General features: G+C 43.5%; 1 protein-coding gene across 1 annotated transcript in view; it reads right to left on the reverse strand.

The window, feature by feature from the left end:
- MET (MET proto-oncogene, receptor tyrosine kinase) overlaps positions 1–19,276 on the reverse strand; it is a 134,953-nt gene that overhangs the window by 20,522 nt on the left and 95,155 nt on the right. The window contains exon 11 of the mRNA XM_075065491.1: positions 7,214–7,432. Coding sequence (XP_074921592.1) covers positions 7,214–7,432 — 219 coding nt within the window. The remainder of the gene's footprint in view (positions 1–7,213; positions 7,433–19,276) is intronic.

The raw sequence follows: 19,276 nt of genomic DNA on the forward strand, positions 1-19,276 counted from the left end.
AACAATTATGAAATCAAACAAAATACTACACAATTATTCTTTTATTGCCTAGCCAATGCACATGTTTAATTTCTGTTATGTAAATGGAAATTTGGCAGAAAAACAAGAAGGGAAGTAAAATGTTTAAGGCCAAATTCTGTTCTCAGTTACACTCATGCAACCCACATGATTTCTAAAAATGTAAACAACCAAGGAACATATTCTGCTGGGTTTTTTTACTGTCTCACATTTTTGCATAATTCACATGAGAAAAGAAGCATTATATAGCCCTATTTACATAAAACTGGCATTCTGTTATCTACTACATTGTAGGCATCTCAAACATTTTGTTTTGTAAGTGGCATGGGGAGATACATTATATTTACAAAGGGAGTGAAATCTGACAGCGAACTGCTCTCGTAGAATTGGGAAAATTGTAGGACCCATCCTATTTTGGCTGGGATAGTCCCCTTTTTAAGTCCTATCCTGGATGTCCCGACTTTTTTAGCAAAACTAGGCATTTGTTGATGATCAGTTGGCAAGAGCAAATGGGACAAATGCCCGGTTCTGCCAAAAACGCAGGGCACACCTCCCTTGGGAGAGTGCAGAGGAACAGTCAGGAGGACGTGTGGCAACACCAGGTGCCAGGACTCAGGTTGTCAGGCCCAGGTGCCAGGGCTTGGGCGAGCAGCGATGCCAGGCGGCTCAGGCCAGCCTTGTGCAGGGGTGGGGGGGGCTTGGGTCAGCTCCATGCAGGGTGGGAGAGGACACGGGCCAGCCTCTTGGTGTATCCCATTTTCTCTTTGGGAAATATGGTCACCTCAGTAAATTGGATAAAAAGAAACATGTTCAACAAACCAAAGATGAGCATTAACCAATAACAATGACAGCATTAAAAGGACCCCATTCTGCACTCCTTACCCAGGAAAACTGCCCTTGACTACATCCCAGACTAAGGTGAATCATTATTACTATCAGGGGCGGCTCCAGGCACCAGCACGCCAAGCGTGTGCCTGGGGCGGTAAGCCACAGGGGGCGCTTTGCTGGTCGCCGCGAGGGCGGCAGGCAGGTTGCCTTTGGCGGCGTGCCTGCGGAGGGTCTGCTGGTCCCACGGCTTTGGCGGACGTCCCGCAGGTGTGCCACCGAAACCGCAGGACCAGGGACCTCCCACAGGCAAGCTGCCAAAGGCAACTTGCCTGGCGTGCTTGAGGCGGCAAAATACCTAGAGCTACCCCTGATTATTATTGCTACTTGTACTGTGCTAGTGCCTGTTCTGGATTAAGGAGGGTGGCCACTCTTGCATCCTCAGAATACTGGACATTTGGGTTCGGGTACTTCTGGAAATAGCCTGGACCTGTCCCCGGCTGTGAGACTCCACCTTGCCAGTGTGACCTTGCATGCACAGCATGTACAAAGTAAGGATGGTGGGGGAAGAGCGGTGCACTCTTCGAAATGGTGTCCCTGTGATAGTGTGCTGGGCAACAGCAGCTGTACTGCTGTATCACCAATTAAATTGCCCCGGACTGAACGTGAGGGGCAAAGCTATGCCTAGTTAATAGATTGGGGATGGGCAGGAGAGAGCTGCAAGGCTATTTAGACCAGAAGGTAGAAGGGCATAGGAAGACAGTCCCCATGGGGGAAGAAAGACTGGTAGCCTTTTCAGAATCAGAGCCAAGCGAGAGCTCTCAGGTGGAAGATACCTGCTAAGGAGTGTATGCCATTGTAAATACAGAGCTGTGCAAATTTGTTAGGTTGGTGGGGAGACACTAAATAAATTGCAAAGGTGTTTGACCAGAAGATAGTCTTTGAGTGGTTTGTGGCTAGAAAAGGGACAGGATCGGGACTCTGTCCTGTCATACTCCCCAATCCACGGTGGCAGACACAACCACAGTCGGTTTTGTCTCTGTACCGACAGGGACAAACCATTTAAAAACAGGGCTATCCAGCTTAAAACCAGACAGATACCCTGTCCAGGATTAGTGTCCCCTTGGTGCTGGGCAGCATTCAATATTTAAGAAAAAGCAGCAGAGAATCCTGTGGCACCTTATAGACTAACAGACGTTTAGGAGCGTGAGCTTTCGTGGGTGAATACCCACTTATACAGCTCCTGCCATGAAGACCTTTCAATCTAATTTGAGAAAAAACACAGAGTAATTTTAACAAACAACTGGAGGGAAGTGGGGCAGGCAGGCTGAGGGTAACACTAATAAGAACACACTTTACCATTGGGCTGGCTATGGATTTATTATTATTATTATTATTATTATTATTCCCTAAGAAAGAAGTGCTGAAAACCACATAGCCTTGACCCTGCAATGAGTTCCATGGGAGCAAATCCCTGTACCAGGCAGAGCAGAACATAACAAATATAGGATAGTTTTGTAGGACTAAATTCTAAAATCCTAAATAATCAAGCCTCTTATTCAATGGGAATTCTGCTCAGTTAAGGATCACAGAATGTGTCAGATATTTTAGAGATAGAAGAGAGTGCCTACTGATTACTACCGGGGTGGCAGAATAAGATTCCCTTTCATGTTAGTTCTTTCGCTTTTTAAAAAGAATCTGTTACCCATCCCCACCCTGTTTTTAACAGTTGGTTCCCCCTCAAGCCACATGGGGCCAGTTAGTTACTACTGGGAGCAGCAATCACAGATCAACTCTATAAACCATCTGCTCCCACAACTATGAGTATCTGAAGCATGTTGAACAGCACTGAAGGTTTAGAACGGTCCTCCTGATCATAAGTAGGAATGATGGAACACAATTTAAGAATGGAAGATGCAGGTTTACTGTCAGAATAATTCCTAATAGGGAGATTCAAGACTGTTACAATCTGCTAAAGGACATGGAAGGAGATCAATCGTCATTTAAAAATGGACTGGACAAGTTTCTTAATGCAATGGGGTCTACAAACTCCATACTAAGCATAGATGGGGGGGGGGAGGAGAGTCTCTCTGATTTACAAGCAAGCAGCTTGATCACACCCCCTACGAGAACTACCAATCTTGGAGGCAGGAACCCACAGCTACAACCAATAGAGAAAACAAGCTCTGCTACAGGGAAGAGCACAGAGGAGGAAAGGGGAGGCAGAAAGGCCTGAGCTAGCAAAGTAGTGACAGTCCTACAGGAGGCTGCCTCCAAGAAAACAGCCAGGAGACTGAAGGAGACTGCAAGCCCTAAAATTGAAGGGCTGATAAACTTAATTGGATGGGAGGATCCAGGAACTGACCTGATTGAGACTAAGCTCAGAAGGGTCAGCCAGAAGCTGAGACCCCTAAAAAGACCACACCAAGAGGCAGTGACACTTAAAATTACCCCACAGGGAACATCCTACACTGGACTGGGATGGACAAGGTGGCTTAATAGATCACTTCCATCTTTGATTTCTAAGGCAGACGTGTCAAGTTTTGATTGACATGAAATTGTGATGGTCCCAATCTTTTCCATGGCCAGAATGAGTTCTGTTTAAAAATCAAGTCCTGCTATATATAAGTAATACTTGTAGTCTCTCTCTGGTTTGGTATGTGTGTATGAGCTCTGATCAGGCAAAGCCTTAGGCCTGTTGCTCAGTCCCAGTTTAGAGATTGAATGGAAATGGGGACTAAAGTTGATAAAAAACTGCAGTAAGAGCATGAGAGGGATCCATGGTGGTGATGAGGACAGTGGACTCAGAAAATACTCTGGAATCTGAGGGACTGGCCCTACAGAGATACAACAGGAGTCAATTAGAACTACTTTTGGCCCAGTTCTCTGTCCCATTTACACTGTTAATTGAATTGTCTAGTTCTTTAAGCTGAAGGAACTGTGTAGAACAGCTGCTCCAGACACTGTAGTGCACTTGTGCACAATCTTGTAGGGGCTCAGATGCAGCAGCACTTAATTAAACAGCCTGCCTCTGACTCAGGACAGCATAGATAGGCATTTTCAAGAGAATCTAAAGTAATGCTCACATGCAGAGCTAAGACAAGTTAAAGTGTCTCACCGAGAATTCTGACCTAGAGCTGCTATGGAGTCGGTTGCAGCTGTTTCTTCTACTTCTGTGTATTTGCCTATCACTTCCTACATGCTGGGACAAGCTGCTGACCTGATCTGATCGGCTGTTAAAATTCCTTGTTGCTTAAAACAAACATTGATCTGTTCCAGTGCCTTCCTTGTGAATGCCACTGGACTGCAGTTACGTACTATGATAATGGACGACAGAAATACCCAGGAATAAACAGACAGATATTGCATTTGGGAGGCTGGAAGATGAAAATATGTATAATTAGCCTATAAGTATGGTATGGGGCAATTGGTTGAGTACTGCCGTAGAAGGAATTCAACAAAGGAACCAGCCATGTGGACAAATCATCCATTCCTTCTGCAGTTTGGTGGTGTTCACAAGGGGGGCATTTTTCATTTACAGCTAGGATGCACTAGGCAGTCAGCAGGCTCAAAGTGCATAAGAACGGGTCACTGACTTCCTTTGGCAGGCAATAAGTAAATTACATTTTCTTGTCCAGACTGAGTTTTTGGTTGTCCTAGATTGACAGACAATAAGATTGATCCTAACGTGTGCTTTGCAAGTTGGCAGGAGATGGGAGTATTTCAGAAGCAGTGTTCTCAGCTCATTGGGTGGGAATTGACCAAGAGAGTGCCTCGTGTCACTCTGCCATGACCCCTCTGACCAGCCTATGAGTAGCATTGATAAGACTTCAAAGAGAGTCACATACTTGGCAAAGGAAGATGGCTGTGATGAGCGACCTTGACACAATGTAATATAGAGTTTTGGAAGCCTTCCACTGAAGACAAAAAACATCTGGCACTTCAGGAACACAATGCCCAGATGGACAAAGTCCTAGATAAAGCACTTGAATAAATATAGTTCTGAGCAATATTTTCTTATAAAACATCTTGTGTTCATCAAGGGAAACCAGAGAGAACCTTTCAGTCAGTATCCAGTCATTTGTTGAAAGCCAAATGTGTCACCCTAGATTAGTCCGACTGAAAAACTTGTGATAAAAGCTTTCCCCTCTTCTAAAACTAATTAATAAAAAGATAAAAGAACTTTGGTTTGGTAGAACAGTTTGCTCACTGAAGCAAGTTACCATTTAATTTCATGCTGTGGTTGCTTAATTATTGCTCAAAATAAGACCATGAGGCATGTAAACTTATGTGTGTGTGATTTTGTCTGTGTTTAGGGGTGAGGGGAAAGTGTTGCCAGTATGGCTTATGATGATCTTTTGACTCCTGAACATAAATTCTAAAAGTCGCCTCAGTGTTTCAATGGACAAATCCCACTATAACTAATTTTATTTGGAGGAAGATGTTAAATTGCTGCCTGTTCATGCTTTATTCTAGGAGACCAGCTTTGGCTAACATCATTGTCTAGCTGGTTGCCAGGAAATCACCCGGGCATTAGGCTTCAGAAGGAGGCTGCCTAGGGCACCATGACTACAAGGTAAACCAACAGGGCTGAAGTGTCATTGCGGTCACCCTCCAATAAGCCAGTCCTTAACCAAACTCCTCTACCAAACTCCTCTACCTCTTCCAACGAAGCAGAAACAGGACATCCTCTTGGAGGAGGAAATGGTAAATATAGTTGTGGAGACTAAGCTAGGTAGGCAAAGGAAAGCATGGAGTGAATGGGGAAGCACCAAATCCCAAATCTTCACCTATGATAGCAGCCTGTCCCCCATGCAGTCAGTGTGCAAGATCTGGAGTGCATGGCATGTTGCCATGACATGAAGAAGCTGGGCAGAGAGAGATTCTATGCTCTTTCTGTACGCTGCATAGCTGAACACTGTTGAGGGTCTCTCCAGCTGAAGGAGAGAGGATTGTGTGCGCTGGAGTTCCATGTGAAGCTGGTTGGGAAAATGCCAGTGAAATGCTCTTTTGCCAGAATTTGCTGATTTGTCAAAATCAAAACATTTTTGTGGACATGGTTCAACTTTGATGAAGTTCCAAAGGAACTTAGACATGGGTCTGACAGAACCCTGCCTGATTTCCTTGCAGCTTGCTCACCTGACTCCTTGGCAGCCTACTTGCTGGACTGTCGCGGAGTCAGGGACTCCAGGTGTTCCAGGATTCATGGCTCCAGCACAATCTGGCAGGTGGGCTGCTTCACAGCTCAGCCCAACCTCCCTTTTGTGGAGAATTTTGAAATTTTTGGTTTTCATTCTGAGTCAGAATGAAACCAGACTTTCCTCTATCAAAATCCTCCGCAGAGTGGAATTACTGTTCTTTGCCCCGCTCTAGTTCCAAGCATGCAGCCTGGACACAGTGGGCTATGTCTGCTAGTACACCCACTAGGACCAGGAAAGTCACCCTGCATTAGCCCTGTATGCTGGGTTGGGACTGAGAATTCCACTCCTCAGTGCACACAGCCTGATAACTCAGAACACGCACTCATTATCAAGTTTGAACCCTTCATAAATTCATAAATTTTAAGGCCATAAGGGACCATTAAGATCATCTTGTTTGACCTCCTGCATCACACAGGCTACAGAATTTCACCCAGTAGTTCCTGAATCCAAGATCAAGAAAGCCAGTGCTGCCAGGACAGTTCCATTTTCCTCCAGTGGAAAGGACACAAAACCATACAGGAGGAATAGATGAGTCTACAGACCAACCATTTAAAATTCTGAGTTAGCCCCTTACTCCTGCTAATTCTTAAGTGTGCAGCTGAAGATTCCCCAAGTGTTCTGGGGCTCATGGTGGGAAGGAGATATGGCTGGAACATGCTGTGCTCTGGGTTATACATTCTGGTACAATAGCTTGTAAAAGGCTGTTAAAAGCTGGTGCAATTTAGAACAGTCCTGAGGCTGCTCTAACTTGCACTCAGGCTGAATTAGCCCCTGGCTCTCTTGAGGACCAAGAAAGTCACCTTTGCATTCCCACCCAATATGCCAAGTGTTCCCCAGGTATATCTGTGAAATCAGCTCTTTATGTATAGTTCATGACAACTGGGACTTCAGAAGAATGTGGTAAAAGTAGAGAACAATGCTCTCAAGATATTCCCTGCTGAACATTTTTCAGCAGAAATCCTTTAGATCTTTTCTCCAAACCTTCATTAAACATCAGCCCCCCATTACACGTAAGTGTTATGACAGATAGTTTGTGTTTAGTACCGATTTGCTGGTGTAAGCTGAAATATTATTGCATAATATTGTTTATTGACTAGTGTTTCAGTTATCTGCGTAAAGTCTAGTAGATCAAAGCCAATGATTTAAAAGACCATCTAAACATTTCTTACCTTAATTTCCAATATATTTTGATTGCCCCTTGAGATCACCACTGGCTTTTCAAAAGGTTTAAATACAGGATTATTCACATAATCAAAATCGAAGTATTGTTTGCTGACTCCATCAAAAATGAAAAACACTTTTGTTGCAAAGGGTAGTTGCAGATTGAAGGATTTCAGTGAAGGAGTTGTGCAACAGATTATCTCTGTGTTAGAACGATGGTTACATGTCTGTAATAAGAAAGGGGTACAGAATAGATAGATGCATTTAATATACTGGAGGTGCATAAACATTTTCAAACACCATACAAATACTTACATTAAAATATATTCTTCAATGGCCAACTCTTTTCAAATAAAGTTTATAAAAGCTGCAGAGCAGTAGGTATCTTGCTATAAAAAAATCAAAGTAAAATTCTCACGCATCTTATGCAGAATTTTTCTTAGATCTGAGTGATCAGTGCAAAAACTTCACTCTGCTGCATTTGCACACTTTTGAGGAAGTATATTAGCAAACATATTTCCTAGCATTAGTGTGCACATTTTAGGCAAATATTTTGCAGATAATTAAAGGTAAGTAAATCTCAAAGCCAAGGACCATCAGTATACTATATTCTGGCTATGTTGTTACTGCTCCAGTGACACAACCCAGCCACAACCCAGAATAACTAGTCTCTGTCAAAGGGACTCCCATGTGGAGATGTGCTGGAGTGCCATTTCCTTAATACTGCCAAAGTGACATGAAGTGACCACCACATGGCTGCCAAAAATGCTACGAGAACCTGTGCCAAAAATTCACTAATTTTCTTATAAAATTATATAGTTAAGGCTCCAGTCCTGCAACATACAATCCTCAGGTGGACTAATGTGCCCATGCAGAGCACCACTGCAGTCTGTCCGTGTGTTGTATGTTACAGGATCTGTTTCAACCTGTATTCCTGACAGAAGCTGAGACAAAATGATCCCACAATGAGCTTTTGAAGGGTCTTTGGTAATATCTTTCTTAAAAAATAAATAAATAAAAAAATAAAAACTAGAGAAGATGGTAGAGCTGCCACTGGAGCTGGTCAGGAATATTTTTGACAAAAAAAATTTTCATTGGAACATGTTGATTTGTTGGGAAGGTTTCTCAGGTTTAAGATGGAATTTTCTGGTCAGAAAGAGAGAGAGAGAGAGAGACCTGCCACCCCACGATAGCCCACAGCTTCAGAGTGGACTTGAACCTGGGTCTGGGTGAGTACCCTAACCACTGACTTATTGGCTATTCCGAGGTGGGTCTTTCTCTCAAATATTTTTTGAAAGGTCACAATTTCTTTCCACTGAGGGATGAAAACAAATTCTGAAATCTCGATTTTTTCCCCACTGATGTCTCCCTTATTCCGACCTCTTCATCTCCATTTCTCTACTGTGCACCTCAGTTGGGTGTAAACAGGAGTCAGCTAAGCCAAGTGTAAACAGGGTGTAAACAGGAGTCAGCTAAGCCAAGGGTAGGAAATACACGTATACAAAAAGCACAGCATTTAATATTTATTTCAATATTCACCTTAACAAAATACTTGGTATTTTGCAGTAGCAGTTGCTGCCAAAATAAGTGGTCCTTCCTCTGATATGTTGACCAGATTTTCAAACGAGGACACTGGTGGTGGATGTCACAAGGAGGGGTTTGGTGGAGGATGAGGGAGGTTGATTGGAAAATAGAAAGAAAGGAGCCCTCTCTTCCCCCTCTTTGCATCCTTCTCATTTCAGAATGAAAACATAGGGCACATTACAGTAAAGGGCAGGGCACAGGGAAAGGAGTATTTGTCTCTGTGGGACTGCTTGTACTCTTGCCTTCCTGCTCCCTACTGTATAACACTGGCTCAACTACACTCACCATCATTCACCAGTTCCCTCAGTCCCTCCCCTATTCCTTCCGTTCTCCCACCTCAGCCAAACCTTCCCCCTTCAACTCCCTCCCAGAAACCTAACTCACTTCTTAGAAATCTTCTCCTTCCCTAAACCCTCATCCCGGGCAATGCCCTGCTATGCACACAAAACCCCTCCCATCTGATCATGACTCAAAACAATTCCCCATCAGAAAATCCCCTCCATCCCATAGGGTTGCCAATTTTCTAATCCTTGAAAAGCTAACACCTTGCTCCACCCCTTCCCCCAAGGCCCTGCCCTGGGACTCACCTGTTGCCTGAAGAGCCAGGCTGAGAGGAGCTGATGCAGAGCCTGCCCAATCAGGGCACAACAGGGCACGGCAGGTGTCAGTTCCCAGAATGAGGGGCTTGGATGGGGAAATCAGGGCACAGCAGAGTGGGGGGTGTCGGTCCCTGGAATGAGGGTCTGGAGAGGGGAAATTGGGGCACAGGAGGGTAGGGGTTCTATCCCTGGAGCAAGGGGCTGGGGAAATTAGGGCACAGTGGGGTGGGGGGCAGACAGCTTACCCCCCTGGATGGTGCCAGTACCTACTTTGGAGCCCGGTCTAAGAGCCAGCCAGTTCTCTCCATCAGGCTGGGGGCTGGGAAAAGCAGCACCTGCTAAGCAAAGCCACTTCTCCAGGCTCCAGAAGCAGCTACTGTTCTTCCCACCTCGACCCCCCAGTAGCAGAGGCCGGTTACTGCAGGTAACAGAACTTTTAGTGTCCGGTCAGGACGTTGCCAGTTTCCCTTTTTGACCAGACCCCTGCCAACCCTACTGTCTCACATAGCACCCTCTCAGTTCAGAGCCTCCGGTTTTTGCTTGGCCTGGTCAAGAGGCAGAGGAAGCAAGGAAGGCCTGTATCTACAGTAAATGTATCTAGGGGGCATAATGACTGTCTCTGAGGCTCTAATATGAGTCAGTCCTACAAAGGCCTATATTCTCTACTTTGAGTCCATTCCCTCTGCTGCCTGCAGCTCATAAGCAGATGGGGTTACTTAAGCTTCACAAGAAGTCCCCCAAAGGTAAGCTGCACCCTCCAGCTCAGCAGCCACCTCATAGAGACTACACTTGTCTGTAGCATGGCTGACAGTTGGGACATTAATAATGGTTCTTAGCACTATCAGCTAGGGTGACTGGATGTTCTGATTTTATAGGGACAGTCTCGTTATTCAGGGCTTTGTCTTATATAGGTGCCTATTACCCTCCTACCCCAACTTTTCACACTTGCTATCTGGTCTCCCTACAGCCACTCCACAGACCTAAAAGTTGCAATACTCCAACAAAAAAACTTTAAAAACAGACTCCAAAGAGAAACTGCAGAATTGCAATTAATTTGCAAACTAGACACCATTAAATTAGGCTTGAATAAAAACTGGGAGTGGGAGTTTATACCCAAAGTATAAACTATTTCCCCATGCTAATTTTTCCCTTACTGTTACTTAAACCTTCTTGTCAACTGTTGGAAATGGGCCATCCTGATTATCACTGCAAAAGTTTTTTTCTCCTTCTGATAATAGCCCACCTTAACTGATTAGTCTTGTTATAGTTGGTATGGCAACACCCATTTTTTCACGTTCTCATATATATCTTCTCACCGTACTTTCCACTGGATGCATCTGATGAAGTGGATTTTAGCCCATGAAAGCTTATGCCCAAATAAATTTGTTAGTCTCTAATGTGCCACAAGTACTCCTCTTTCTTTTTAGAAAACCAATATTACTGTTGAATAACTTGGTATATATAAACAGAGCCAAAATACTCCTTTTTAGTTATATTGGTTTTCATTATAAAATCCAGTCTGAATGTTGCCTTGAAATTCATTTCCGTTTGTTTCTTTCCAAGTTAATGTAGTACAATTTAGCTCTATATCAAATTAGTATAATAATGGTTAAAGCTATTTACTCACATTAGCTTGAAAAGTGGGATTAAATTATCTGTCTATAGATCAGCACTTTTTCTTATCACTACAATAATTCATGTTTTCATACATAACAGTGCGAAATCTTAGCCCTGCTAAGCAAAACATACTTTTAAGGATCTGGAAAGGAACACTGGAGTTTTAAATCTGTACTACAAGTTTTACTTAGTTACGGACTATGCACCCAGTTCTGCTCTCAGTTAAATGTCTGCAGCTCTCACTGAAGATAATGGGAATTGCACTCATGTAACTAAGAGCTATTTGGCTTTATGGACCATATTCTGCCTTCAGATATACCAGTTTCTCAAACTGGGGTCGCCCCGTGTGCAGGGAAAGCCCCTGACAGGCTGGCCGGTTTGTTTACCTGCTCGTCCGCAGGTCCGGCCAATCACGGCTCCCATTGGCCGTGGTTCGCCACTGCAGGCCAACGGGAGCTGCTGGAAGCGGAACAGGCTGAGGGACTTACTGTCCACCACTTCCAGCAGCCCCCATTGGCCTGCAGCAGTGAATCGCAGTGAGTGGGAGGTGCGATTGGCTGGACCTGCAGATGGGGCAGGTAAACAAACCGGCTCAGCCTGCCAGGAGCTTTCCCTACACAAGCGGTGACCCCAGTTTGAGAAACACTGAGATACACCTACGCATTCCTGTTGACACCAGTGTGATCTCTGGGGTGCAACAGAAGGTAGAATCAGGCACCATAATTTTATAGTACAATTAAACTATGCTCTTTTCTATATTTCAGTTGCATTTGTTACTTGGCTCCCTGGTCACAAGGTGTCCTACTGCTGTTGCCATGAAAACTGTATTTTAACCAACAGTATAACATTTATTGAACTTCAGTTCTGCAGTGAAATGCCCCAGTTTCTCTAGTAGTTATAGGCTTATTTGATTTTTTTAAAAGAACTATCCTGGTGTCCTTCTGAAAAAACAACAGGTGGCAGAAATGTCCCAATGAGAGCTGCTCAGAATTTAACAGAATACATTTTAAATTCTCCTTATTTTTTGACCAGTGTTGGTCCCAGTGTTGCTATATTACTCGTTTTCCTGTGCACGGAGATCTGAGTTTTAAATCCTGCTCAGACCCCCTTCTTTCTGATTTACGGGTGGGTCTAAGGTAGAGCAGAATTTCAAAACTAAATTTGTATGCATGCTGTAGGGAGAAAGGAGATAGCTCTTCTTGCTGCTAAGACAATCTGGGATGCTGAAGATTAATGCAAACACATGTAGCAGGAACATATTCTAAATGGGTGCTTCTCTCTCTCTCTCGTTGCTGTTGTAGGCCTCTCTGCAGATATTTAGGTGTGGGCTTTACTGCTTGCCATGTCAAGCTTTAACTGAAGGGCCTGCAAAACTCTCATCGACTTCAATGTTAGCAGGAACAGGGGGGAGGGATAGCTTAGTGGTTTGAGCATTGGCCTGCTAAACCCACGGTTGTAAGTTCAATCTTTGAGGAGGCCACTTAGGGATCTAGGACAAAATCAGTACTTGGTCCTGCCCAGTGAAGGGAAGGGGCTGGACTCAATGACCTTTCAGGGTCCCTTCCAATTCTATGAGATAGGTATATCTCCATATATTATTTAACACCCTGGGCCTAACTACATACAGGTGCCTTCCTCCCTGTAATGTCTTTTCAAATTCAGCTGGCTAAGAGCATTCAGAGAGTTAATAATTCATGACAGATTCCAAGGCCAGAAGGGACCACTGTGATAACCTAGTCTGACCTCCTGTATAACACAGGCCATACAAGAATTAATAGAGCAAACATTTTAGAAAAACTTCCAATCTTGATTTAAAAATGGTCAGTGATGAGGAATCCAGCATGACCCTTGGTAAATTATTCCAGTGGTTACCATCTCTGTCTGGTCCTCAACAGGTCCAGCTCACTTGTCTCCTGCAACATAGCCAAGTTTCTTTGGCCCAATGGAACACTGCTGTAGCATTCTCTTTTTAACTCAAGTCTATGAACTCAGGTTTAACACACCTTAATATATTAAAGTGACTAGCCTAGTATAAATGAATTGTTAAAAATAACCATTAAACAAGGTGGGGTCAAATCCTGAACTCACGTAAATCGTCATAGCAATTTACTCCAGTTGAGGATGTACTCTGGCATGTTTACTTCTGAATGCTGAGTGATGGGCCATGTACTGTAGTTCAAGTTTTACTGTGCCTAATGGACCTCGAAGATAATTTGAGTCAATGTGTTAATAACAAATGTATGATGAAAATATAGAATCAAGCTATTTTTTCCTTATTTATGACTAACCTTTTTAAAGATTCCTATAGCATTGTGCTGGTCAGCAAGTCATCACTAAAATACATATATTTATACAACCAAATATGTCTTAGGTAATCATTATACTTACTTGATTAATGTGAATTCATTACACATCTTATCTACTGTACAGTAGTGATGTCTTTTAAATCAATAGCAGTGGTATTCATAACTTTGTTTGTGGCTATCTGTTGGATTTGGTTCTGAAGCCATCTATTTTATCAGGCCAGTCTCTGAAGGGGATGCTCTCAGAGAATGATAAAAATCTAATAATACTCTTTAGAGGTGATGCAATGTGACTGATTGGTAAGGTCAAGATAAATCTTATTTGCAATGCCCTTTTTGTTACGTGATTTGACATGACATTTTTACCTTGAAATTGGTTTTAGCAATTGAAGAATATGATGGTTTAGTTTTCAAGAAATATTGGATTGAGAATCTATAAGGAAAGAATTATAATTCAATCAATTGCCTACTCAATTAAGATACTAGCTATCAGGCAGCACCTTTAACTTTTATTTAATTAGGTTTTAAAATACATTTACTTTAAAAGCTGAACCTGTGTTCTGCTTGTGACTATAATCTGCATCAGAAGAAAATGAGGAAGAAAAGATGCCAAAAATGTGGAGTGTTTCACAAGTATATAGCAAATAAGTTTACCCAGCAGAGAATAATGACCCTTCACTTAATCCATTTGACTCCCCACTTAAAGATATGTATTTTTGCCTTCATAAAATGTGACTCTTGTGGCAATTAATGAAAGCTTGATTTACAGAACCTGAACTTCAATCCACAGTTTGATTTTTTTTTAACAACAGGATAAAGAGCAGAAATCTTTCTCCACATTTAAGGGGTCACCCAGCAGCTGACCCAAATAACACAGGACAAATGTGATTTGAAACTGTCAGAGAGGGGCAGAGAGGAGAACTTTGCCTTTGACACAGAGTCTAAAATTTTGGAGTTTTCCAATGATGAATGAAAGATGGATGAAATCTACAGCAATTTGGGAGACTTTTATGTTGTCTCTGCTCTCCTAGATATCCGTTTCTCAGGGTCCAAAGGGTGATTTCTTAGTATTCTGGTAGACGACAAAATGAGAGGTAGGGATTCAATGGCCAGCTTGGGGAGTGCAGTCTCCCATCTCAACAGGATTTTCTCTCTTGGTGAGAACATCGGAGGTAACCTTACTTGGTCTGCTGGTCATAAAGATCTGTCACAAAATGCGCCAGCCTTTGCAAGGACAAATGCTGCTGTTTAGGCTGGTGCGCCAGGGATATTAATGATTCAGTGTTATCTGCCCCTATTTCTCTTCTAGTCATCTTATTGGATGAAAACACAGAAAACAGACTGTCTGGTCCAGATGGTACAAACTCCAAGCTGTCAGATCTCTGCATCAAACAGCAGACAGAGCTACAGCCTCATCTGATTCTGGCTTCCTGATTCTGAAGGTCAGACCTGGCCTCAATATAAATTTCAGCTGCTACCAGTTCTACTGCTGGCTTAGGGTCTTTAATGGACTCTACATCTTTGGAGGATTGGTGTATTTTCAGCACTCCCCCCTTTTGCCCATACCAGGAGAGATGCAGGGTCCACTAGCATATGCAGGGAGTTCCTCTCCAATAAGGGAATTCTCTGCTGGGCATTTGTGGCAGGCTTAAAGCCGTTGTGTATGCCTGAGGTAATCCAGCTAGAGAATCTGACCCTCAGTATCTGTTAGGGGGAGGCAGAAAGTTTTTCAAGAGAGGAAATGATGCCATGATGGGTAAGGAATGGTGTCCCTAGACTGTTTGTCAGAGGGTGGAGATGGATGGCAAGAGAGAGATCACTTGAGCATTAACTGTTAGGTTCACTCCCTCTGGAGCACCTGGCATTGGCCACTGTCGGTAGACAGGATACTGGGCTAGATGGACCTTTGGTCTGACCCAGTACGGCCGTTCTTATGTTCTTATGAGCTTCTGTGATTTCCACGGAATGGAATAAACCAGCAAAGTTACCTCCAACATTATCTCAAAGCTACCCTAGACCCCCATGATCCCAGGCTTTAGGGTTTGATGGGTACTACACACACACATAGATTCAGATATCCCAGATCTGAGAAAGCTTTTATACTATTCCTTTAATCTCATGGGAGGTGACTGGGAATAGAAGAGAGAGAGCAGCATCACGAGGGAGTAATTAAAAGATTCTCAAGGCTATTCAATGGAAGGGGCTAGATATTGTAGGCCCAGTTTTGTAAATGCTTGAAATGAAAAAATAATAATGAGAAAAGAGATTATTTTATGCTGTTACAATGCCAAAGCCACAAAATATGTGGCCTGATAGCAGGACAAATCCATATTGGATCATAGATGTGACAACTGACTATATTTTACAGACTGAGAGGAGGGTTTGTCTAAAAATCTAAGTACTTCCTAATTTTGCACCTCAGACACCATGGGACATTCCTTTATAGAGGAAGTTAAGAGTATGAATATACTGTCCAAATCAATGGATGGAGATGAGGGTGGGCCAGACCTCTACAGTAGAAAATTCCCAAATGACCACTTGTTTGCTATTAGGGAATCAATGCAAAGTACAGGCTTTCAAAGAGAAAATACTGACCTCAAATGCTTAGGGGACAGAAGAGATCCATTAATAAGACTTACAGCAGAGGTTAGAAGGACTTCGTTTTGCAGGCAGGCACATGAGCTCAAAATTCGTTTCCAGATGGTAGGGCCAGATTATACAAAGCCTTTATATAACTGCACAAGAAAGAAGGAGCCTCTGGGATGGGACATACAAGAGCTCTTCATCAGGGAATGCAAGGCCTCTGAAGAGCTAGTGCTATTCTTGAAACTAACTAGAGCTGGTTAGACAGTGGAATTTCCTTTTGGAAGGAAATTCCAACGTCTCAAAATCTGATTTCCATCTGACTTGGAAGGAAGGATCAAAATTTCAACATCATAGAACAGAAATTCTGAAAAAATTCAATTTGGAAACATCAGAATGTTTCATTTCAATAATGCAGAATTATTTACTTACAATATGGGGAAATGTTTTGATAATGTCAAAGTGTTATAATATTTAATATAAAACAGTAAATATAATATAAGCAATATTAAAATTAACACTTGAATATAAGAAAGTCTAAGTGAAATAAATCAAAATGATAAAGTGGAAATGAAACTCTTTCATGTTACTGAAATTAAATGTTCTGACATAAAAAAGAAATGAGAAAACCTAAATGATTCCTGTCAAAAATTTTGTCATGAAATATTTTTATTTTGAGAAAACAGCATTTTCTGATGGAAAACTATTCCATTAATTTTTTTTGACCAGCTCAAACACCGACTTCTTCAAAGGGCTGAGGAGAACAGGCAGAGCAGAACAAACTCTCTCCAAAGCTGGCTAATTACTGTGTTCCCTAAAGCTTCAGGCTGCCCAGCACTTCCTGCAGCTCCCACTGGGGAAGTCAACTTCTGTGCACACATATTGCCCATCATGGAGCTGTGGCTCTATGTCGCTGAAGGAAACGGAAGGAAGAGTAATATCTCCTCCTCTTGATGCTATGGTAGCTCCTCTGTGTGTTCCTCATAGTTTAGGGCTTAAAGCTCACAATGTGGGATGGGGTAGGCAGCAGCCAAGCCCACTCTGCACCACCAACCACTTGATACCAGTCAGCTCTGTGTTCTTGGGGAACCAGGGTGCAGTATTTAGACCCCCTGTCCCGCACAACAGTCTCTGCTTGAACCAAAACTGATTAGAGACAAGGCTTGCAGAGAGCAGTGAAGGGCGTTGGGAGACACACCTACACCTCTCCTGACAAGGGTGACAAGATTAACATATCTCTATTTGCATACAGAATGGAGAGCAGAGACAACTTTAGCCTCATCTGCACGAAAGATGGGACAGAGATTAGCATACAGAATGAAGAACAGAGAACCGCACTGAACTCTGGGACCAGAAAAACAGCAAAGCACTGCATCATGGGAATCTCTGCTCCAGATGTTAATCAACCTACACCTGCCCACACTCAGCAGTTATCAGACCAATTCTAGTAATGAATCCTTGACTGATATCCAAAATATTGAAGCAATAGTTGCATTGCGAGCTTCCTGGAAGAAAACACCACCCATAGCCAAGAGTGATCAGCTCCTATTGTATTGGAGCATGAGCTTTCATGGGTGAATACCCACTTCACCACAGGACTCTTTGCTGCTTTTACACATCCAGACTAACACGGCTACCCTTCTTATACTCAGCTCTTATTGTCTAGCCTAAAGAAAACCCTTGAGTCATCAGTTTACACATAAACAAAGACTAGTGTTCTCCCTTGAACCATTGCTGTTTCTCTACAAAAAACCCTACCTATGTTCAAGTAAGTGTTCTGATGCTTAGATCCAAACTATGCATCAGTTCCACTGGGACTCCATCTTCTCCTGACTGATTGTTCTGGGGGCTCTTCCTGTCTCCAGCACTCAGGACCCTGAGCTACCACCATTGCCTGAGAACCCCGACCAGTTCAAGCCTAATGGAGTGGGTGAGATCCCTCTCTTTCTTGTTCTCTTTTTTCCTTTCTATCTTAGGTATTAACCTTTAATAATGTATGTCATGTTGGTTTAGGCTCTCCTTGTGTAGTTATCATTATTATTCAATAAATAATTTTCATAGTTAAGCTGGTTCCTTCTCTCTCTCTCTGAACTTTACTCTTTTGTGTTTTTAGCTTCCCTATTTACTCTGCTGCAACGCTTCTTTTACCTAAGCTAAAGATCCCTGCAGCATCCAAAATACTGTGGGGTTTGCTCATCAAGTAGGCGTGGCTTACTGCCAGACAATGTGATGTGAGAGTGGGATAGGACATGCTGAATCTGGGACACATAAAGGGTAGCAGCCTGGGAGCGCTGCTCGACCAGTCCATTCAAACTGCTTGCTTACCGTATGTGTTGTGTGTGTGGTTCATCCAGTTCTGGGGCTGGAGGAACCCAGCCCTAGGGAAAACAAGGTTTCTTACCTTTGTAACTGTTGTTCTTTGAGATGTGTTGCTCACTACCCATTCCAGTTAGGGTTTGCGCGCCGCGTGCAACAGCTGTCGTGAGAACTTTTACCTAGGCAACACACAGCGGCGTCGGGCTGGGGGCGCCCCCAGGGTGAGTGGCGACCAACCCATGGCGCCCATTCACGGGATATAAATTTACCTCAGTTCCACTCCCCCAATCCCTTCAGTTCCTTCTCACTTGCCGGTCTACCCGACGTGATAGGGAAGGAGGGTAGGGTGTGATGAATGGCGATTATGGATACAAGCTAAACAATGCTCGTAAGAACAAAAGTTACCAAGGTTAAGCTAACCTTTGTTCTTCTTTCGATGATTGCCTCATATCATTCCAAGTTAGGTGATTCCAGCCTTACTAGCGGAGGGGTGCGGAGTGGCAGTCTGGGCAAGCCGGCTAATGTAAGCTAAAAACGACAACTTCCAAAAGGCAGCGTCGTCTCGAAACTGTTGTACTCACATCTAGGCGAGCGAAAGTAGGACCTGAGCTGACAAGAGATCGAAGCTAGGCAACAATCTTGGATGGGCACGTGCTGCCAGGAAGGCCGCTGAGGAATCTGCTTGCCCCTGGTGAGACTGCGCGTATTGAAGCGACCTGAGGGACACATGAGCCTAGCGCGTAAGCACTTGCGAGATTACAGGACCAATTGCACAAGCAGGAAATCTCTGGGAGAGATGGTAGACCTTTCATCCGCTTTCCGACTAGCCGCACAAAGAGCTGCGCGAGTCAACTGTACCGGAAGGTGGCTCCATTTCCTATATTAGAAGCTGAGCGCTCTGCGCACATTCCAAGGAGTAGTAGCTGCTGCTCCCGCCGAGACAGCTATTGCGTGCCTCGGTATATTGAAACAGGGAAATAGATTCTGGCTAAGTATGGAAAGCGCACAACCCTAAACTTAGGGGAGGAACTCTCCGGATTGAGGATCGCAGCTTGTACTCCTTGTTTGC

The sequence above is a fragment of the Chelonoidis abingdonii genome, chromosome 1 (assembly GCF_003597395.2).
Source record: "Chelonoidis abingdonii isolate Lonesome George chromosome 1, CheloAbing_2.0, whole genome shotgun sequence".
NCBI lineage: Eukaryota > Metazoa > Chordata > Testudines > Testudinidae > Chelonoidis > Chelonoidis abingdonii.